Source organism: Fukomys damarensis, unplaced genomic scaffold (assembly GCF_012274545.1).
Source record: "Fukomys damarensis isolate Sample0158 unplaced genomic scaffold, DMR_v1.0_HiC HiC_scaffold_28, whole genome shotgun sequence".
Classification (NCBI taxonomy): Eukaryota; Metazoa; Chordata; class Mammalia; order Rodentia; family Bathyergidae; genus Fukomys; species Fukomys damarensis.
The window spans coordinates 35406025-35429913 of NW_022900940.1; the positions used below are offsets into that span (position 1 = coordinate 35406025).

A 23889-nucleotide genomic window follows, 5' to 3' on the forward strand; every position below is an offset into this window, starting at 1 on the left:
TTTTTTTTTTTTTTTTTTTTTTTTTTTTGTACAGGGATTGAACTCAGGACCTTGCGATTGCGAGGCAGGTGGCAGAACCACTGAACTAAATTCCTGGGCCCGACACTGCATTTTAATTTATAACTGTAATGTTAAATCTGAACTGGTATGGCCTCATGAAAGTTCATTATATTTTCATGTAAAGAAACACATTTTAGATAGTTACTGCTTCTTTCCATATAATTTTTTTAGAACTAAACAGCTCAAATTTTTGACCCATGAAGGCATTTCACATACTTTTCCAATAATTATTTCAAAATCCTTTACAATTTAAATATTTTGTTTTAAAGACTTTTTGAGGAGCTTAAAACTTAATGACAAAAATAAAATGCAACACTGACTGTTATGGTTTGTGTCTAGATGTTTCCCTAAAGACTCATGTGGTCACAGGTGGAGCTTTTTCAGAGGTAGCTGAATCTGGAGTGTGTGATGCTGGGATTAAGGATGGGTGATTACTAAATCAGTACCCTGATTGGTTTGGCATCACCCTAATCCCGTTAGCTTGAATACAATATAAAATACAGAAAGAAGCTAGTCTTCCCCCTTGCTTTCTTGCTTTTGTAGTCTTTTGCTTCCATGAACTCCTCTGCGATGACCCTCTGCCAAGGCACCCTGCCTTAGAGCCAGCTGATTACCGACTGAAGCCTCTACAAACTGTGAGCTAAATAAACCTTCCCTCCTTTCACTTTGTGTGTTGGCTATTTTGTCTCAGCAATGAGAGATAAGTAACTAAGACACTGATAGATTAAACATCATATTTTATGCAAATTGATAGGTACAAAATTTTCATGATATAATTAATTCAGATCATTAGTGCAACTGCATACAACTATATGGGAATTTACTGAGGTGAAATTTCCAACTCTACCTAGTTTGCTGCTTTCCATTATAGATAACAAACTTGTATGAAAGTCAATCAGCTCTAAAAATAAAAATGGTAATACAGATAGAGACATGATGTAGTTTTGGCTTTGAAAGGGAGGAGGGGCCAAGTGAGAACCATGACATCATATCCTCTTCCAATGGAAATGAACACCATCTTTCCTTGCCAAGCACGAAGCAAATGATCTTTCAAACAATTCTGGTTGGGATTTTCTCTACTAAGCCAAAAGACATGAATCTAAAATGCAGCAGGTAATGCATGGCTAAACTTGTCTTAGAAATAAATCTAAGTTTAAAAACCATTCATGAGACATAATGATCTTAGACTGATATAAAGCTCTTTTATCACAAACACAATTAGTGCAAAAAAGGTTTGTGTGTGTTGGAAAATGGAAACTGAAAGCAAAGGGTAAGATCTTTGAAATGGTGACAAATTAATAATTATAATTTTATTTCAAATTTCCCACGTTAGGTGTAGTGGGATATAAAATTCCATAGAACACAAATATATTTGAATCCCCATTCAAGGCTCAGCAATTATTAAAGTGCCTTTAATATGATCTGCACAAGTATTGCGGCACAACATCATAATACCCTGAGAACAAACTGTGAGTACTGATTGGATCGTCTTGTCCCACTAATTTACACCCAGTACCTATTTAATATGCAGCCTCCATAAACAATACAATATACCCTGGACTCTGAGGCCAGAGTGTGGGTGTACCACGGACATGTTAGGCGTTTCAGACTGGTGCTCATGGAGATGTGGAAATGCCTGATTACTAACAGTTCCAGTTGGTAGTCTCTTTTTCTTGGCCTTCTTCCCAAATAATCTTGGCATTAACAAAAGCCAAGTTATTTTAAGATGGATTTTGAACTGTTAAATCATATTCCACAAGAGACAGAATAGATAAATCAAGTATCTTAAATATATCCCTGAAACCCAGATGGATGGCAAGATTCCTGGGCTACCAAATCCATAGCAGTACAGTTTGTGAATGGGAACACGAAGGAGGTTCTTCTTCCTCTGCCAGGCTTTCCCATCTGGGTAAGTCTAGGTGAGATGAAGTTGCATAACTCTTCATCCTTTGTGGAATCTAATTCCACGCCACCATTCTAAACACAAGGCCATGTGATTCATGTGGGTGGAAAATACAAGGAATACTGCAGTTAGCAAGACCCTCCTCATTTCATTTCTCTGAGAAATATGGAAGCTCTCTTCATTACAGTTATAGCTGTGCTTATTTGTTTCGCTTTGTTATTAAGGGCTTGTCTAGTACGGGCAAGGCCATCAGTTCAGTCCCCAGCCCTACCCACCCTCCAAAACAAAGGCTAGGATTTTTAATACCTAGAATATTTTTGTTAGAATCCCAACTTTTATACCACTTTTTACTTTTCTCCCACAATCTGGCACAACCATCATAACTCCTGAGGCCCTTCTCATCATTTTCACGCCTCCGACGAAGTAACAGTTATCAGTTCCCCGATATCCTCACCAAGCCAACACAGTGTGTGTTACAAACACAGAGATCTCTAACAAGTTAGGATCTACTGGAGAAAAAAATTGCATCTCCTCAGCCCACCTCATTCCCTCCACTTCCAGAAGAGCAGTGCTCTCATCTTTCTTCTCTGGCTGCTGCATCTCAACTGTCTGTGCTTGCTCTCTGCACATCCCCAAAAGCTACAAGTTGGAGGGCCAAGGTTCCGTATTCTCCACCCACAGTCGCCTCTCAGATGAGATCAGAATCTCAGCTTGAAACACTATCTTTGTGCTGATTTGCTTATTACTTTCAGTCTGGGCTTTCCCCCTTAATTTTTCACTTGGAAGTCAGCTAGGCATATCAAATTTAACTTTGTCCAAAAACAAATTCCTGATTTTCCTTCTCAATCCCACACTAGCCCATCTTTCCCATCTTGGTAAATAGAACCTCCATCCCTCTAGGATAGAACCAAACATCTCAAGTCATGCTCCTGTTCTCTCCAGCTACTCCACATCCAACCCATCAATAAAAGCTGTTCAGGGCTGGGGATTTAGCTCAGTAGGACCGCCACCTGCCTTGCAAGCACAAGGATCCAAGTTCGATCCCCAGTACAAAAATAAAATAAATAAAAGCTGTTAGCACAGCCTTCAGCATGGTGGTTTTGGCCATACAAAATTCATTCAGTGCAGTGAAGTATAAAAGTTTGCTGCGTTAGTGCTCTGTCAAAGCTCTCTGTCGTCACCTTTTTTGCTGTTGTTGTCTTTGCCGTGTGGTGTTCCAAGCGGCCCAGGGCTGCTGCTAGCCCAGGCCATCTTGCCCTATGAATACTCTTCTCTCTGCCTGGAGCCTGTGTTCCCACCCCCAGCCCCACCTTGGTTACTAGATAAAACACCTTTTTGATGCAATGCCTGTCTTAAAATCTGGTCCAAGTAAAACCCAGTCCCTACTCCTTCCCAGTGTGGTCCAAGCTGCAGCAAAGTCCTCACATACTACCGAATTTTCATCCTACACACCCACACACTCACCTCCAGCACTGGACATAGAGCCTTCCCAAGGCAGAGCCCATACCCTGCTCATCTGCAGAGACTCGATCTTCTAGTCAATTGACCTAATCAATGTCTACTGAATAAATGAATGAACAAATAACTACAGCATCCTATGTTCAATTTAACACAATAAATATTTACTGAGTGCCAGCTGTGAGCCAGACACTGTTCCAGGCATTTGGGATATGTTATGAACAACAGATTGCCTGTCCTCAGAATTTAATTCCATTTGGAAGAAGACAGGAAAAAATCTAAGAACATAAATAAATCACATGTTAACGGATAACAACTGTTACAGAAAAAGAAAAGTAGAGCACAGTAAGGAATTAGGTGTGTGCGGGGCATGCTTTTAAGTTTTGATGGTGAAAATAACCAGTTCTGAATCAGTCTTAATCACATCCAAGGATTGTTTTTCTCTTTTCTCCCAGTTCTTTTTTCCTTAGAAAACTTAGCCATTCAGGTAACTTTCTCATTTGGAGGAGAGCCAATTCGATCTGCGCCTGGCCTCCACTCCCGCTTCAGTACAGCTGTTTTGATAACCCACCAGCTGTTTCCCTTTGACCAGCCTACTGTGATCGCATGCACACTGTAACTGGTGGAGACCTTCACAGCCAAGTTCCTCCCATGCTAACACTTCGGCTTCTCCATTCTATTGCTGGTAGTAGTTCTGGAACATGGAGCATACAGAAAAGAGTTGAACCAATCAGTGAGTCTCTGAGTAGGTCCCTATTTAGTGACTTCACTGCCTAAAATAGTTCCCTGAAGTGTTTGAGACACTGACAGAATTTGAAATAGGGGCTTTACAAGAAAATAAGCTTAGAACATGCTGAACTAAAAAAGCAAAGGATATTTAGCATGCCCATGTGCTCTAAACATCTTTAAAGAGTACAAGTTGTGTTGTAGGAATCTGATGATGAAACTGGTTGCCCACAGAGCACGACCAGCCTTCCTTGAGTTAGGCTTTAGGAAATGTCAGCCAAGAAATAACCCACACTGCTTTCACCTTGAATAAAAAAGGCTTGCATCATTCTACCCAACCTGAACCCTAATTTTCACTGTTTTCTGATCAAGTGCTTTCCTTCAGCTAGGACAGCATATTTCATGCGCAGTGACAGCAAACCTTGATGGTTAATCCTTCTAAGTTTTGCTCCCTTTAAAGCAGCCTGCCTCTCCTGTATAAATGACAGGAATCCACATGCCCTCAAGCCCTGGGCTCAAGTTCTGCCTCCTTCCACCAACAAATCTCCGGGGAAGGGAGGCTCCTTCCTGCAGGCTTCTCTTAGAACTGTCATCTGTCATGTGCGTGGTTGTGTTTTATAACTCTCCATGACAGCAGAGACCTTTTATCTTTTTTTTTTTTAATCTCCAATGAAACAACACCTTGTCATGAAACACACCACAAATGCATGACTTTTTCTTTACTGTGTTAACATGTTATTGACCTCTAATGAACAGTACAGTAAGTCCCTGACCTATGAGTTCCATTCCACATTTTTATAAGTTGGGTTTGTTCCTAAGTCCGACAAAGTGAGACTCCTACACCTTCGACACAAATACACCATGTACACTGCTTTGCCCTTCCTAGCAGTCCCTTCCACGTCACCACTGCTCCTCCTCTTGGTTCTGGACATCCTGGGCTCCGAGCACTGTACTGCTGCGCTATCCATTGTCACACCACAGCGCACGGCAGCACGGCTGCGACAGTGTCCAGCAGGCACATGAACTACTCCTGCAATTTGCATCTACGAAAGGTTTGTGATGTGAGGTCTATTTATGTCTGTGAAAGCTGGCAACTCAAATCTTCATAAATTGGGCACTGACTGTATAATGACTCATGATGAAATCATACAATTTAAAGCTGCTTTAAAGTTCTTGTTAAATTACTCTGTTACAGGTAAGATTTACCTATGAACACTGTTAAATTATTCTTAGAATGCATTTTCACTTTCACTTAATCTCATATCCATTATATACTTATAGGATAAGCAGACTACAGCAGTTGAGACTGGAAAGACGTTAGAGATCATTTAGGCTAATTTCCTTTATTTTAGAACTGAGGATACCTACGGAGTTAAGTTTATTTTAGATGTGAGAATACACAATAAGATACCTGTTAGGAGAACCTTCTAAACCTAGGATTTGTATGAGAAAAGATTTGTCAGTGGACTTCACTTTAATTGCGGTTCTTCTCAGCTATAGCAGGCAATGTAACAGAAGCAGTTTTTCACGCAGCTGCTAGAGGTGGAAAAAGCTACCCTGACTCCCAGCACAGCATCTGCTGAAACAACCCGAGAGCTGCTACTTAGATGAAAAGGACACATTCAGTGACCATGGGCTTATATAAAGGAAGTTGTTATAGGACAGCATGACTTTTGGATTTGATCACAGAACACACACCCCATGAAGGGTAAGCATTCCCATAACTTCCCTCCCCTCTTATCATTTGGGACACAGGAAAAATTGTCACAGGGTGAAAGCTGGTTATAAAGAAAAAGTCCACTATTCTAGAAAGAAAATCTTTCTGTCACTCAAGGACACAGCCAGTGTATGTCTTAAGACTGAGCAGTCACTGTCCCTACGAAGGCAGAGGAAAAGAGGCACAGAGTTAAAGGGCGCAACCTGGAAGGGGGCCTCCTCTACCCTGAAGAGGCTCTCAAAATTTGAACAGGCTTACTACAATCAAATTCTTGAGCTTCACCAAGAAAGAGTCCATATTTGGGGGGTAATGCAAAGAAACTACATTTCCCAGGAGACTCTGACCACACTAAAAAAGAACACTATTAGTGTGAAAATTAATGGGTGGTGGTGGGAGAGGGAGAGGGGCAGAGAAAGAGCCACTGATCACCTTGCTACCTCTTGGCTTCCCATGGCTTCATTAATTATTAGTTAATTAATTAATAGGAGTGTGGGAGAGGGCCAGGGATTTAGCTCAGTGGTTCCACCACCTTCCTGCAAGCGCAAGGACCCAAGTTCAATACCAGGCACCAAAACAAAAGTGTGGAAGGGGAGGAGGTGGTGAGTCAACATCTAGTCTTTAAGAGGACAGTGAGCTCACTGAGGATCATTTAATCTACTTTGGATCTGAGCACACCTATTAGGTTTCAGGAGAACCTGGTATTCTGACTTGGGTTCCTATAGTCTCAGCTTGCAGAGAGGGTCACTCCTCACGTTCAAAGTCAGGAGTTAACTTTCCCCTCAAAATTCATGCAGATGTAGTGCAAATTATGTATCCTGTAATGCTGTGTGCAGTAATCTGTTTAATCTCTTAAAGTAAATGTAAGCAAGCCACTCAAAACTGCTGCTTATGCCACTGACCTTAGGTCCCTGCACTTTAGAACCATCAAGGAATCATATGCCATTTCGGAGGAGGAAAATGAGGCAGACAGGGCCAAGTGAATAATGTAAAGTCAACACTGTCAGACAAGGCACAAGGGCATGAGATCACAGGTCTCTGGCTTCCCACAGAAGCAGCTTTTACTTCTGTAAAACAGAGCAAGAAACACTCTGACATAAATGAAAACAAAAGTTAAAAGACTTCCCAATTTCCTTTTGCAAATCTTTTCAAACAGCACACTTGTGAAATGCTTTCAGAGTGAACGTGCTTATAGGTGATTTTCTGTTAACTGCATCAGACTAGATAATGATGTGCGTGAACCAAGTGATGATGGCCACAAGTTACTTATCTTGTAACCTCAGCCCTCAGAGCACTCTGGGAATCAAGAGATTTGCAAAAAAGTAAATTAGCTGATCAAATCCAGATCAGGCAGGGCTGGCCTAACCTTATGCTCATCTACCTTTAGGGAAGACAAATCTATCAAGTTTAGTCATAGGGGGAGAGGGCTAGCAGCCGCTGCTCAGCAGGCTAGAAGAGGAAAATAGACAGTAAATTAAAAAGTGGCATATATACAGCCACATCATACTAATTAACAGTAGAAAGTGAGAGTTGAATAAAAAGAGATGGACTTAAACTATGAATGCTGGCAATGGATATGAACAGGCACAGCCAGCAAGCCACCAAGGGCACAGGTTAAGGGTTCTCCATATGGGGGAATCAGTACATCAAACTGCAGCCCAATCATGGACACATCGCAAGATGACCCTCAGTCACCCACAAACCAATACGACAGACATTCAAATAACTTCGGGCAAATCAAATTTAAGAAAGCAGGAAAACAAGTTGCCATTCAGTTGATTTAAATGGAGGGAAATTAAAGCTTTCAGTAATTGGATAGTTACTTCATGCTGCACTTTACTCATAAATGGTGCAACCATGGCCATGCCTGCAAACCCCTCAGAGCTTTTAGAAAGAGGCTTGTATTTACAGAGGCCTAGGGTGGGCTGGGATCTCTCATTTAGAGCTCGGTGCTTTCTGGTCACAGTCATTCTGAAAGAGCAGAACCTGCTTTTTCCTGTGCGGGAAGAGCTCACACCAGCCCACCTGATAATGTGCTGGGAACCCAGAGCAGCCAGCACCAGCCTCCACACACCTCCACACATCATGCATCCCCCAGACCTGGGTGTGCAGACCCACCTGCAGGAACACCCTTGGTTCCTGTGGCAGCTTCTCTCCCTTGATTCCTTCCTTTTTCTTTCAATTTAGGTTTTATTTTGATCAGAATTATACAAGTACTTCATTTAAGGAGCCAAATAATTGTTAGTAATTCCCTCTCACCAGATGCAACCAAATTTCCAATCCTTTAACTGATTTTGTTTCCCCTTTTAGGCATCTATGCCCAGGTATAACGTGCTTAGATTGTTGTCAGACTTTTTTCAAGCATTATCTATTAAATTTCCCATTTGAAGGATGAGAATTTTGCTGTTTTTGACTTCTCCACTGTCAGAGCACAGATCTAAGTGCTTCCTCCTCATCCAGCTTTCACAGGGAGAGTAGTTCTCCTTTGTCCCTATCTTGCCCCAGTTTCGGGAGGCACCTGGCACCACCTCCTTCTGAGCTGGTAGCCTGCAGTGCAAATCAGATTGCTCCTCTGTCCCCAGACTGCCAGCTTTCTCCAATCGGCAACTGAGTCAATTATCATTTAGTCAATTATCACTTGTTCAGCTGTTTTTCAGGTTCCAAAGTTTTGTTGATCCCATTCTGTCCTTATGGATTTGTGCCTTTAAAAAAACCCTTACTGTCATTTTAATGAGGCTTTTGGAGGGAGTGGAAATTAAATGTATATGTTAATTTTCACGACATATGCCGCTAATTTCTTCTTATTCTCTTCCAAAGAAAAATTTATTTTCCATTTAAAATCACCTGATAAAAATACCCAACTCATTGTAGCACAGTAGTTTGGGTTTCCTTCTGGACCATCTTTGACTCCGTTATGAAGCAGATCAATTCAGTGATGAGAAAAAAGTTGTAATTCTAAAAGAGGCTATTGTTTGGGCCGTTTAAAGAGAGATATTAAAAAGTGAAAAATATTTATCTTCTGACAGAATTTGAGAAATTTTCTATGATAACACGTTTTCATAAAAATGGATGTTTTCAATGCTTCCTCCTCTCCTGCTTCCTCTTCAGGTCTCTGGCATGCGTTCAGCACCACTCAACCACCATGGTGAGAAGGTGTGGAGTTGTGTATCTGGCCTCCTTAATTTACACAGGCTCATTCTTGGATAGCCCTGTCATTCACAGCTTTCTTAGACAGAAGGCAGGAGGCTAGGGTGTGGCTAAGAGTAACTGGAAAGGAGGCGTAACCAGTTAATTACAGGATCCTGGGGCACGGTGGTGTGGAACACTAGTTGGGGAAGTGGGCGTGACCTGTTAATTACAAAAGCCCTGGACAGGTACAGGAACAGTTCCCAAATCCCTGAACATGGACTTCTCCTGGGAACTCCAGCAGGCTTTTGATAGGCTTAGACCTGACATCACAGTGAGGAGTGGATGATTCAAAGACGGACGGAGGACAATGAACTATTTGGTACTGTGTCTCTGTTCGTGGTAGTCCATCCTCACACTGACGAGTGTACTCCTTTCCCTGCTTTTTCTTGGCCCCCCACTCTGCAAAGCAAGTTCTTTTCCTACTTTTAATAAATGTAAAACCTTGCTACCATTTATGCTTATCTTGACCAATTCTTTGATTAGAAAGCAAAACAAAACAAAACTAGCACTCCCAAACCCTGTAACAACATGGCAGCCCAAACTCTAACCCACATCACCTCTACATGATCCAATCTTTAATCAGTCCCTTTGACTAGCACCGCTGATCTCTGACTCTGAATAAACGTCCCTATACTTGCCCCCATCTTGAATCTCCCTTCACCTCCTCACTACAAAGCTGGTGCTCTCCTAAGCACTACTCAGTCCCTTGTCCACTTCTCCAGTGGAAACATTCCTCCGCTCTCTCAGAATTTCCCTCAATGTCACAGCTCTCTTACTGTCTCAGAAGAGGGGTCCTTTCCCTTTCCTACATCGCCTGCTTTAATTGTCCTCACCAAGTTGTTCCCACTGCTCCAGGGGCCTTTCTGCAGGCCGCTAGCACAGGCTGGAGGAAGGTCTTCACTTGTTAGCGTGCCTCTCTTAACCCCAATCTTCTCTCTTTTAACAGCAACATTCCCATTTCCCTCCCTTAAAAATTCAGTAAAACAGTCATGAGACTGAACCGGTCCAAACTGGGTGTACTTTTTGACATGTGATTGGAGATGGATTTCTAGCTTATTTCCATTAATTGCTTAAATTGTTTTTAGCTAATACAATTATAAATTTGTCTTACAAGTTAGAAATACTTCTAAAATAATCCTTTTGCAGCACATTGGGGACCTATATCTTCCTTTGCAAAATTAAAATTTTGTAAGCAGAATAACAATCACTTATCAAAAGTAAAATTTTATGCAAATGTCTTTTGAGCACAATATAAATTAGCAACTCTTCCTATGACTGATAATTATATAGCCTTATAATAACTGTAAATATAAGAAACAAAAGACCAAAGGAGCCTAAAATAAGTACTTGAGATAACAGAAGAGTTGTGCAGGTCTTACTAGAAACTGAAACCAAAAGATAACCCTGACATGCTTCTAAATGTGTTTAAGCAGAGGGGACCTAGAACCATGACATAGTAGTCATTTGCTACTCCCCAAATTCCCTAACAGACTGACTTTTCACCTTTTTAAGTACAAGCAAGCACATCCCCCTTACCAAAATCAAATGGAAAAACAACATAAAGCCAAGTAAAGAGAAACTGTCAAATTGCATAAAGCAATGAACTTGCAAAGAATCAACGATAACTCAAATTGTTAATAAACAGGTCTTTTTTCTGGTAAAGCTGTTTTTTGAATTCCAAAAGTCCATAATTCCTATACATATATTTAACAGAATTAAACAATAAGAATCAAATCACATTTAGTTAATATTCAAGCCACTACTCTGCACAGAATGCTAGAACAGATGTCATGGCTAAGACACAGACAATAACTTAATATACAATCTTGGTGCCATGGGAAGTTAGTGTCCTTCTCAGAAGATGGAATACATTAATAAAACACACAATAACTGAAGAGGTTCCATCAAATGCAGCAAATAAATCATTTGAAGGGTTGAACAGAATGGTTAGGAGCAAATCCTGGAATCCGAAAGGTGTCCCGGAAGACTGAGACAATTTAAAAAGGGAGAAAAGAATTACAGATTAGCAAGAGGATGGAGAAGGAAGTCTCACCAGAGATGGCTTTACAAAAATCTGATGAAGTAGGAACACATAAGCAATAGGAAAGAAAGGCAGAAGGCACCCCAAAGAGGAAGGGAAATGTCCTCTGATACTTCTTTCCTTCCTCATTGCTCCTACAAGCACCATCCTCAACTACTGCCAATGACCTCTCTACCATTAATCAGGTTCTGGCTTTTAACATTCTCTGCACAAAGGTACCATATTTTGTCTTATAGTTCAGTGCCCTTGTTCTGCTCAGAACTCAGGGTTCTCCTCACTGCCTGAGAAAGTGCACTGAGGCTCCTGAGTAATATAGTAAGTTCTCAATATGCTGACTGCACTTCTGTATGTCCTGTTTGAGTTGAAGGTTCTTTAAGGCAAAATCCAGACATTATTTTTCTTATTTTGGTATGCAAGAGCCACTACACACTTTATCCAAATAAAATTCAAAACATATCTACTTAATGAATAAACAGATTGTGTAATTAATAAACTTTATCTAATATTGGCAAATGGTAGGCCAGTAGGTTGACAATCTCACATGGAAAGTTAAGAACTTAGATTTGATACCAGATATCCTGATAAGCCACTGGGTGATTCTGTATAAGGTAGTGACATGATAAAACATGATAAAAACATGTTTTAACTATGAACTGCAGGAAAAAATCAGCTTGGCAAGGCCTAGAAGTAGGAAGATCATTTTGCTAACAGGGTTTTTGTTTTTTTTTTTTGGCACGAGGGATCGAACTCAATACCTTGCGCTTGTGAGGCAGGCGGTGGCACCACTGAGCTAAATCCCAGGCCCTAGCTAACAGTATTTTGCTGATACAATGAAAAAGATGATGAGGATTTTATTCATTAGTCAGTCACTAATATGAACATTCTTTTGATAAATATGAAAAAGAAAATAGTCACATATATCTTTGTCTTCACTCTGTCTTAAGCTAGTTCATTTCTGAAATAAGACGTGATTTTAGATAGGAATATAGTTTTTTTATTATAACTGCAACCTAAAAACCCTGAAAACAAGGACAGATATCATTATTTAAGACTTAAAAACACTTTCCATATCAGAGTCTTCCAAACTGATACTCAAACTCGAACTGAAATCACTCCATTTTATGTATTTTATTACAATGTAGGATATTTGATTTTTAAATTCTACTTCTGCTAAAATCAACTACAGCTGGACCTCAATTTATGATGGCTCAACTTGTGAAGTTCCAACTTAATAATGGTGCAAGAAATGGTCTGCATTCAGTAGAATCCACAGTTTGCCTGTTGAAATCAGATCTTTTCTCAGGCTCATGAGCTCTGAACTCTCACAGGGCTGGGGAGCAGCAGTGAGCCGAAGCTCCCAGTCAGCTGCGTGACCTCCAGGGTCAACAACCCACACTCTACAGGGCACTGTGGTGCTAAACTATGGTGTCAGTGGGTTAGGTTAGGTGGGTTTAAATACATTTTGACTTATGACATATATTTTTTTGACTTGTTATTTTCAACTTGCTGTAAGTTGAGATATAACCCTATTGTGAGTCAAGGAACATTTGGTTGTTTACATAAGCTGAATATTATAATAAGGTACAACATCTGTATGTTAAATTAGTGATTTAACAGCACTCAAAAATGCCAGTGTGTTAAAGCATTATAACTGATTCCCACTGTCCTTTCTAAGAAACCATTCCTTCTCTGCTGAAGCCTCACTATCCTACTGAATACTGGAAAGGCACGGCTGACTGGCAAGAGGTCTGCAGCACAGGCAACGCTGAGGTTCTCAGTTCTGGCTGCGTGTTAGAAACACTACTTCAGGATTTTAACACCTAGTAATTCCCAGACGACACCCCAAACCAATGCTGATGTACTCTGAAAGCTCCCTCCAGGTGAGTCTGTTATCCCCACTGCATTAGTATTTTCTTTAGTCATGGAAAAATAATCCTGACTTTTTTTGACAGAGTATGAAAAAGACGACAAGAGTTTAGGGGGAAAATGATGGTATCAATACTTATTTTAAAGAAAAGCAACTTTCACTTACCTGCCTTCTGACAATGCACGATCTTTTCATACACAGCATCTGCATTTTCAATCAATGCCTTGAGGGATTGAATCATCTGCAAGGGAACAGCCAGGCATGAGATCACACCTGCCAGCCAGACACACTCCCCACTCACGCACCAGCTCTTCTAAACAAGCTGACATGAAGATGCAAAGCACTTTTTAAAATGTAATTTCCCATGACTCCAATTTGTGTAGGTGAAAAATGGTAAAACCATGCCTTCCCACACAATGGCTTAAGCAAGACTGAGCAGTATTATGTTCTAGATGTGACCAGGCCAGTACAACACTGAACTTGAACCCTAAGACAACACTGCACTGAGTTTGAGTCACTGTGAAAAGTTATAAATAAGTATATGTGCTCCTCTGATCTGAGATTTAAATCACATATTTGTTCATCATTTTAACATATTCAGGATGAATATGTTAGATCCGATACTTTTACCCATTTCAGCCCGAATATCTTCATCTGAAAATTAGCTCAAAACATACAGTACATATTAAAATGCAGCATTTATATAATGCCGTTCATCATGAAGGATAATGACAATACCTGGTATTTTTAATGTTTTCATCAATGGTTTTAAAAATATTTAACTTTTTCTTACTCCAATTTGTGAGGGCTTGCTTCAACTGACTGAGTTCAAAGAAAAAAAAAAGGTCAGGGCACTGTGAACCAATAATTCACTCACGAAAGAGCCAGGAAAGACCTGCCTAAAGTAATCTTGTTGGCTCTAAAATCTCTATGAAAATGAAATAGCCAGATTCAACTCTAATGGTTGCTGTCCTAGTGTTAATTCTAATATTTTGTATTTAAATGTCCAAACATTTTGCATTATAATGTTAATCATATATTTTACATGGCTATTCTATTTTGAATAAAAAATACCTACCCGTCATAGTATTTGCTTTATAGTCACTAAGTATAGGTAGTTTGGATTATTTGTACAACTCAAGGAACACTTTTTTGCATGTGGTACTGGGGAATGAACTCAGCACCTACGCATCCCCAGCCCTTTTTATTATTCAGGGTCTCACTAAGCTGCCCAGGTTGGGCTGGAACTTGCAATCTTCCGGCCTCAGCCTCCCAGAATGCCACGGATTACAGATGGATACCACCAAGCCTGGCAGAATGTATTTTTATTTATAAAAATATTACAGCTATTTAAAATATAACTCAATATGCCAGTTAGGAAGTATTCTAGGCCCAACAGTGAAAGAGCATTTAGCAACTACTTCTGTTGAAAAAAACATAGTAAATGTCAAAAGTTTAATAAATCTCTATTTGTGGAGAACCCTGTGTAGAAACTGAGATATAGGCCCTATCTTTAAGAAATCCACAGCCTAGGAGTAGAGCTTGCACTTTGGAATTATTTTCAATTTATTTTTTTCAAGATCTGAGTCATTCCTATAAATAAAAATATTCCATTTTACAGCTTGACATGTTAAACAGGCAGCGATAAAAATGAATAGTTAAGAGCTCTATTATGCTGATATAAAGTCATTTGCACCATTACAAATTTGCATACTAAAAAGGTTCATACCATCATCAGTAACCTTTTTCATCTTTGATGTCAAGCCAAATCAGAGATACAAAAAAAGCAAGGACTTCATCAAGCAAGGTTGGTAGCTGTCCCAGAATCAAAGAACTGGTCAATCATTCCTCCATCATTTAAACAGGGGAAAGAAAAAGTACATATATAAGCAATAAAATGAACCTGGTCATGAAGCAAAAAAGCAGAACAGGAGCACACATCTGGCAGGAGGGTGGTTACTGCACTCATCCTGGGGTTGGGGGTGCAAAGAGGTGGCAACAGAAAGAGCACAGGCTTTTATGAGTTCTAATCCTGGTTATACTGATAATAAGCTTGGTTATGTAGGATAATATCTAAGCTCACACAGCCATACTATCCTACTTACCATGTGAGCTTATTAAAGATACTGCACCTTGTCATACGAGAATTAAATGAAAGGACACATGTGGAGTGCCTGGCTCAAGGAAGACACTTGCAAATAGTGGATGTCATGGTTGACTCCCCATTTACCCAGAAGGCCTGGCAAAGCATTTTCTGGTGGCCCAAAATTAGCTGAATGAGTGTGCCTTCCTCTCGTATGTTCACTGGCAACGTTTCCAACCCTCATTACTAATTTTAGTTTTACTTGGAAAGCCTGCTGTGATGAAGCTCAGAGAAACAACAAATAACAGTACTATTCACAGAAGTATCTTTCACGGGAAAGAATCACCAAAGGTTAAATAATTTATGTACCTCACAGCTGTAAAATATATGCAAAGCTGAAGAAATGTGTATCTCAGGGATGTGGGCAGGGAAGCGTGTCTGCTCCTTCTGCTCTGTAATACGTGGAGGATCACTTGTTCTTGGGACAATCATTATACAGGACAGCGCTCTGTGTGGGACTCTGAGCTAAGTGCTGAGGAGGAATAAAACTGTCAATGACTCGAGGACAATGGGAGGAAAGAAAACAGATTTTAAAAAATAACTATAAAAAATGTGGCATTGCTATTGTAGCTAGTGGACTACCGGGTGTGATAAAGTTAAGTGTTCTCCAGCCACAGCACTTTTGTGGGATACTTAATGGTGAGGTGCTCATGGTACAATGGATCCATATTGATGGCAAAGAAGGGCCCATCTGTGGCTTAGATTTCAAAATGGACATTTCTCTTCTGATATGAGAGTAAATATAATACCCACCTCCTTCTCATGGACAATGTATAAAATATGAAGGTGGCTAATTACATCAGTGTGGAGATCACAGAGTAAGAAAACATTCTTCTTAGATTTGGAAGTAAACAGCAGCAGCCATTTACAGATGGTATTAGAGGGGATTCCAGAGGGAACCAACCCAAGAGAGAGAAGGGAGGCCCACAATTACAATCAGCAACACTCAGACAAGGCAGGAGGAAAATGTTTCCAGACATTAGTAGAGATGATTCATTTTGTCACACCTGTTATTAAATATCTGTGCCATTGCCTTTGGAAATGCCAACTTACATCTTTTCATAGTTTTAGGGTACCTATTTATAATTACAGCACATATTTGTAATTAAACTAATTCAGTAAACAATTTTCAGCTCTTGTCCACAGCATGAGCTCCCTCACCTTTAGTTCACGCAACATTTGCAAATCTCCCCTGAGTAGAAAGCCGTAAGGTGCTCTGGAGGGAACATGGGTGTGGACTCCTGCAGCAGGTGGAAGGCTGGGTGGGCAAAGGGCCTTCCTGAGAGTCTTCTTTCACTTCAGTGACAATTATGATTGAATGCAGGGCACAGTGCACTGAGGATACAGCAGGAGCAGCAAGGGGATGGCTGACCTAGTAGGGAGCCGCATTTACTTTATAATGAGCTGCAGTTATAAATAGTACAAGTGTTGGTTGAATGAATCAAGATGAAAGTAATTCAACACCTCCTCCACATGAACATTGCTTTCCATTTCATTTAATGTTCGCATTATATATGTGAGGTGGGTGTTAAAGAGGTTAGTTTTACAGATGTGAATTCAGAAGACCTGAGGAAAATCACTTTTTCAAGGTCATCTGCTATGATAGGACTATAATCAATAAATAATCAAAGTGGTATTCCATTTGAGCTCAAAGCCTCTGCTTTTTCCATAACATTCTGATTGGTTCTGACACAAGGAACAACTGCACAAGAGGAAAAGGTATTTGAACTAGGACAAACAAAAAGCAGAGGGAATTTTTTTTTTTTAATTTTGAAAGGTACTTTGTCTCAACTATTGGCACCGGTCCAAAGTCATTTTTCCTTTTCTTTTTCTCTTAAATTTATTCATTTTGTGGTACTGGAATTGCACCCAGTACCTTGTGCGTGCTGGGCAAATGCTCTACCACTGAGCTGCATCCCTGATCTCACTTTTTTTCAAATAATATTTCTATATAGCACTTCGGGAACATACTTGTTTTAAAAAACAGCAACACTAACCAAATTAATTAGTTGGCTCCACTTAACAATTCATTATTATAAAAACTAATTTATGAAATGATCTCAGATCTATTTGTCTAATGTCAAGAGAAGAGCCAAAGGAATAAACTTCTTTAGGTTATTTTGTCTCCTCTGTGTATGTTACATTAATATGTCAAAAGAATGTAAGGCTAAGTACAGTGGCTGATTTTATAAGCATTATTTGCATAATGCAGATGAGTTAACTCAATTCCCTTTAGGTACAGAAGTGTAAATCTTGGCATAGCAATCAGACACACAGCTGTCAGTGTGAGTAAAACATGGACACGTGTACAGTTTATTCAGTTGTCGCTAATGAATTTTATATTAATCATCTATTAACCAGTGCCTCTTAAATTTCTAGAAAAAAGTATATTTTTTTGAAAATCCATATATTTAACATAGCCCAGAAACTCATTTCATAAATCTGGTCAGCTCTTAACAGGTTTTAACATAGGACTCAAACAACTAAGCAAAGTAATTTTAAATTTTATTTTATTAAGCTGGTAAGAAAAACAGAAAAGCTTTCATAAGAGTGCTACATTTTGAAAGTAACTCCCCATGGTGGTGTATGGAAAACTACTCTGTTTATGAATAGAACTGTGAGAAAAACTATTAGTATATTATATATTAAGAGATTTCCATAGACTTCTCCTTTGTTTTGTTTTGAAACTTATCATCAACTAGGACAATTATGTTTTCAGAATAAGCAAATGTGTGGTTTTATATAAGGATCTTATGCCTGATTTTAGATGATTCTTTTAATCTCAGGAACACAGATTTTGTTAATAATTACAAAAGTACTTTGCCAATAATTTTAGTCCTTGGGTAAAAAAAGTTTTAGTAGTACAGTGGATCCTTGAGTTACAACTGGCCTGACATACGAACAATTTGGGTCATGATCAGAATTTTAGTTTTAATTTATGAACAAAGTCTTGAGTTACAGCCCAAATGCCAGCTGCTTGTGCTTCCAGATGGTCTCAGATACAGATTTAACCCCTTAAAGAGTTCTGCAGGAATGTTACAACATCCTTTCCGGTGAGAAGTCCTGGGCCAACGTCTAAGGACACTGAGATCTGCCCTTACACAGGCGACAGATTTTGAAGGGTGTGTAGAGCAGCCTGAGCCTTCAACTGACCAACTTGAGTTATAACCAGCCCTCATGATCCAACTGAGTTCCTAAGTCAAGGGTCCACTATAACATCTTCTGAGTTCTACATCTTTCCCCCATTATCTTGTTTTGAACCACAGTTTCACATACAAAGCGCACACCTCTTCAGGCCACACACGAACACACATCTGCTGCAGTGGCTTCCACTTCAGCTGTTACTAACGAGGCTCCAAAGTTGCAGAGGCCCAATAAGACGATGAGGTAACAGGTTTGTTCATTAACGTGGATCCCATGTTGATCTGACACACAACAGGTAAATGTCTGGCAAAACTCAAATAATTTAAAGGCCATTACTTTCAAACAGGCCAATGCAGTGCACTTGTTCTCAGCAGTGAACATCTCCACGTGCTCCATGTTAGGCCAGGTGGCAGCTGAGCACCAGACACCACCAAGCTCAGGAAAGACCCTGGGAAGACTAGACCAAAGTGGGACTTTCCTTAGGGCTCCGTAAATAAGTAACAATACAAATCTGAATTAAGGATGAGGACTTTAGAAGACAGGAATTAATTCAATCACAACTAGCGTGTTACTTCTATTATCTAAATGCCTCAGATATAGTCTGAATGTGTTATCTCTAAAATTCAGGTGTTGTCAATTTGACAGCAGCGAGCGAGAGAAGTGGGACCTTTTAAGAGGTGACTCAGTCCAGGGTGCTCTTCCCACGAGTGGGATTAGCCCCTTATAAAAGGTGTTACACAGGTTCGGGAGCTAATCCCTCACTTTCCACCACCAGATGCCAGAGCACTGATTTGGATCTTCCCAGTCTCCAGAACGTCAAGGAAATACATTTCAGTTCTTATGAATTACCTAGGCTATGGAATCCTGTTACAGCAGCACAAACGGACTGAAACAGGCTTTAAAGCTTACCCTCTCTGGTGCATCACGAGTCTCCTGCTGAGAGGCTCTGGGAAGCAAACCAGCTCACTAGCGCTGTGAATGGGGCAGGAAGGAAGAGCAGAGCTCCTTCCAAAATGACAATTTTGGTGTTTACAGTGCTCTTGAAAGAAACATCTGAGTTAACAATACTTTTTAATACTGTAATTTATTTCCATGTGGGTGAAGAATTTTAGAATTGAATGCAGAAACACTGATTGCTGGGACTTCACAACTGAAATTCAAAGGTAAATTTTTCTTTTCGCTACAGCTTGAAGTACAGCAAAATGCCACAAATGAAATAACAGAACCACCACTATTAATAAAATTATTATGAAAAAATACAGCATAGCTTTAATACTTGAACATAATATAAATTCATTTATTAAAATTGGGGTAAAATAGTCGTATTGTTATGGGGAGGTTTGTGCAATTAAACCCAACCCCTTCTTTATCTCACACCCACACAGGATTGCGCCTGGGGAGGCAGGGCAGAGACTGGTCATCTCCACCAGGCGGAGGGAGGTGTGCTACGCCATTAGGAGCTGTGGTCACCATCCCTCCCAGCAAGGTCACTGCGAAAAAACTTCTAAATAACAAATGATTTTAGAGCAGCTTGTCCTGGTTTCACTGTGAAACTTCATCTCCATTTTCACAATATTTTACTATACAAATTATAGAAAATTATAAGAAGAACCTAAAGCTTTAATTGAACAGATAACAAACACAGAAAGGAACATATTTGGATGCTATCATACCTAGGACCTGTTGCACGGAGGACAGGGAGGGCATGATTTAAAACATCTAAAATGCTGTTCAGCTCTCTGGGAGTTTCGATTCATGATAGAGGAAAGTAGGGAAATTTGACTATAAAAGGAACAAAAGGCCAGATTGGATGAGATAGAAAATTCTACACTGTGGAGTTTGAATTTCATTAAAAACCCTTGACAGTTTTAAGCAGAGATTCACTACGATAAAAGTGGAATTTTAGAATTCCAGATAAAAGTGGAATAACTGCTAAGAAGGAAGCCATCAGGGGCTGGAGCATGACAAGTAGGTGAGGCCACTGTTATCCAATAATATGCTAAGAAAGGACAAAATAAAGAGATTATGGAGAGAAGAAAGGAGTAGGACTCCATGACTGAGCTGCTACAGGCCCAGAAGGAAGAGCCAGAGGTGACACAGAGGCAAACTGGCTGAGATAAGAGCGATGCTGACACATGCTATAGTTCCAAAGTGCTTTCCAGGGCGGTGCCTTTAAGTGGGTTAACTTATCGAGCATGTGGACTTCCACCTTAGTGGAGCTGAGCTGGTGGTTACAATAGGGAAGAAGGTCTTGTGAGAGACATCTCCAGCAGAAACCAGACACTGAGTAATGCTTGGCTGTGACATTTCAAAAATTGGGAATTTTCTGCACAGTAGTAGCAGCTGAGAGAATGTTTACATTTCAGGGGTAAGAATTTCAAAGACAAATGAGCATCCCAGTAATGCTCCAGAATTGCTCAAATTAACAGAGGAATGAGTACCAGAGATGAAGGAGAGGCCAGAGGAAAGGAAAGAGCAAATATAATAAACATGCATAGATGCATGTGGAGAGGCTCTTGAAGGCGGGTGAGTCCATAGCGTTGGGAGATCATGTGGTGATCCTGGGTAACTGTGAAGCATATAACTGCAGAACCACAGTTCTGTGATAATGCTGCATATGCATTTGCAAAAATCACTGCACTTTACAAAACTGTGCAATAAAACACAGGGCTAATGGGTTAAAAAGCACAACATTCCAACATTTCAAAGTTTTTTCAAAGGCAGGAATCAAATAAAAGCAGTACCATAGTTCTGCATAATAAATGTGACACTTTATCTTAACAAAGACCTGAAAGTCCCTGTGGAAATGGATGGGAGGTTGCAGCTTGTGAGCTTCTGTGGAGTGGTAGGAAGCTTCTCTGAAATCAAATGGGAAGTTGTAACACAAGATGTGGATGGGTATAGTTCCTAACTACACCTAACTTGGTGAATAAAGATAGCCAATAGATATTTGAGGGGATTATGTGTTACCTTCAGTTCACTGGGGCAGTCTTCTGGTTTAGTGTTTTTATGGACAAAGTTGTGCACATAATAATGAAATTCAAGTTATGCTCAAATTGTTTCCAAATGTATCACTTACATTAGAGGCAAATAATTCACATTTTCAGAACAAGTCCTATCCTACTTACTGATGTATTTAAAACTTTTGCAAAAAAAAAATTTACAAAATTCTATGCAATTTTATCATGAAGTATAAGTCAAACTCATAAGTTTGTATCATGTTCAACAGAGCATGGTTTTTGGCATCACATAAGCCTGCCTCGCTACTGTTTTAAAATATTTTAACAATCATTTCTCTCCAAAGAACAGATGCCAGACGCTACATAAATCTGGAGTGCACTGGGAGCTATGAGTGACCCAGCATCCTCAGTTTGAAAACCAAGAATTCTCTAACTTCTTAATATGCTCCAACATTTCATAAAGTTGTGAGTTCATTTCAGAGTGAGGATGGTCCCCAGAGAATGATGTGGCACTGCTATTATATAACCTTTATCTAAACACCAGAACAACCTCAAGCTTTTCAGGCACTAAATTTTAGATAAAATCTTGTAAAGTAGCCGGGCATGGTGGCGCACACCTGTAATCCCAGCACTCGGGAGGCTGAGGCAGGAGGATCGCTGTGAGTTCAAGACCAGCCTGGGCTACATAGTGAGTTCCAGGTCAGTCTCATCTACTTAGTGAGACCCTGTCTCAAAAAAAAGAAAAAAAAAAATCTTGTAAAGTAGCAACATCCCATCTTCTCTGGTTAAATTTCCTGCATTATAAAAGACCTCACAGTCCGGTAATGCATGCCTGTATTCCCAGCATTCTGGGAGGATGAACCCAGTTTGGGCAATCAGTGACTTAGGGAGACCCTATTTTAATCAATCAATCAAGCAAGCAAGCAATCCTCCTGTACCACAATCAGTAGTATCTCTATTACTTCTCGCTCTAAATTAATATATAACTATATTCATAAACTCAGAAAGGACTTCATCTCCCAGATGAAATTTTAAGTGCAGTCTCTGAACTGAATCACCAAATAAATACAAGATAAATGTACATATTATATATAATGCAATATAGGCTTTCCTACTCTTCTCAAATAACTACTTGGATTCAGCATAAAATTCATGAAAATAAACAGTATCATATAGTAAAAAACAAAACAAAACAAAACAAAATAAAGAACCCTGATCTGCTTCTTTAGGTACCTATTTCTACTGGCTGTTTTGGCATCCAGCACGTACTTGACCGGACTTGTGGATAATTCTGACAGACAGTTCCAGATTCAGCCACTAGAAGTCCTTAGTAATACACATTTGTTAGGAAGGGAGGAGAGAAGGGAGGAAAGATAGAAGGGGGTAAAACACACACACACACACACACACCACAAAGAGGAAGTTGGGCAAAATTGCACTTCTAGAGGAAGAAACGGGGAGAAAAAATCTTGGAGGTAGAACTTAGGAGAATTAGGAGACATAACCTAAAACTTACTATGGTGAGGTACTTTACTAACAACTGTATTTTAAATTACAAGAGAAATTTTATACAAGCAGCAGAGTAACTATAAAGTTGCAACCATATTTTCATTTAAAAGACATTCACTCCTATTTCTAGCCTAATCAGGATTTGGCATGACTAGATGTCTCCGTGTGGTCCCAAACATGTTTAAATAGATCAGGGGCTGGCAAAGATCTACTGTGCAAAATAGTTTGAAGAAAACAGAAAAGGGCTCTGGAAAAACCAGCAGTTCTAACTGTACTAAAAGATTAGCTATAAAGTCAATGAATGCTTATCCCAATATAAACTGCTGACAAAATTTGAAATTTTTTGGATTGCAACTTTTAGCTTAGCTTTAACCAAAAATTTTAAAATTGAGGAATCTAAGTTATTTAACCATAGTTCAAAAAATAAACATAATTTCAAAAAACAAAGAGTTCTGGATTCGATCTTGTACATTTTTGGTCTGGTACAATATGATATTCATAGGGAAAAAAGTTTGAAATTTGAGCAGTAAGACAGAACCTAAACTTCTAAAAAGGAACTCATTGAAATTATAAAACTATCCAAAAAAGCTACATAATTTCTAACAGTTTGTGTATAGTATTAATTTACCACAATATGCTTTTCTATATGGAAAGCATCTGTATAGTAAATTTAGGTGCATTTAATTTTAATAATCTTTTCATCTATTTTATGATCAACTTTATTTGACCAGCTATCTTCTTAGGGAAGAACTTGGTGTGCAACAGTCATGTGGTACATGATTACCGTGGGAAGTCTTAACGTAATGTTCCCACATTAACCCATCTACAGCATATGAAGAACTGTTTTGCACCATGGTTACCTCAAGGACGTACACACACAAACCCCATCCTCCTGGGCCTTTGGTCATGTCAGCTTAACACTCTACAATGCTTCTCTGTTATTCTAAATCACACATATAATAAGCATGTATAATGACATGCTTACACAATATCCATATGCCAGGCAGCATGAAGTTTAAGTGCACCTTGTGCCTAAATATCCTCTAAGGTCATGAGAGAAGGAAGGACTGTGAGAGACGAGACCTTCTACAAACCAGGAACGGTTATGTGAGGATGTTTTCCAATAGTTTCTGCCTCCAGTCCGTGCCTGGTAAAAAGGAACACTGGCCAGCTTA

The 23889-nt window shown here is 39.6% G+C and overlaps 1 protein-coding gene across 2 annotated transcripts in view; it reads right to left on the minus strand.

The window, feature by feature from the left end:
• Positions 1–23889, minus strand: part of Plcl2 (phospholipase C like 2) — a 174059-nt gene that overhangs the window by 27308 nt on the left and 122862 nt on the right. For both annotated transcript variants that reach the window (XM_010612790.3, XM_010612788.3), the window contains exon 4: positions 13124–13199. In XM_010612790.3, the coding sequence (XP_010611092.1) occupies positions 13124–13199 (76 nt within the window). The remainder of the gene's footprint in view (positions 1–13123; positions 13200–23889) is intronic.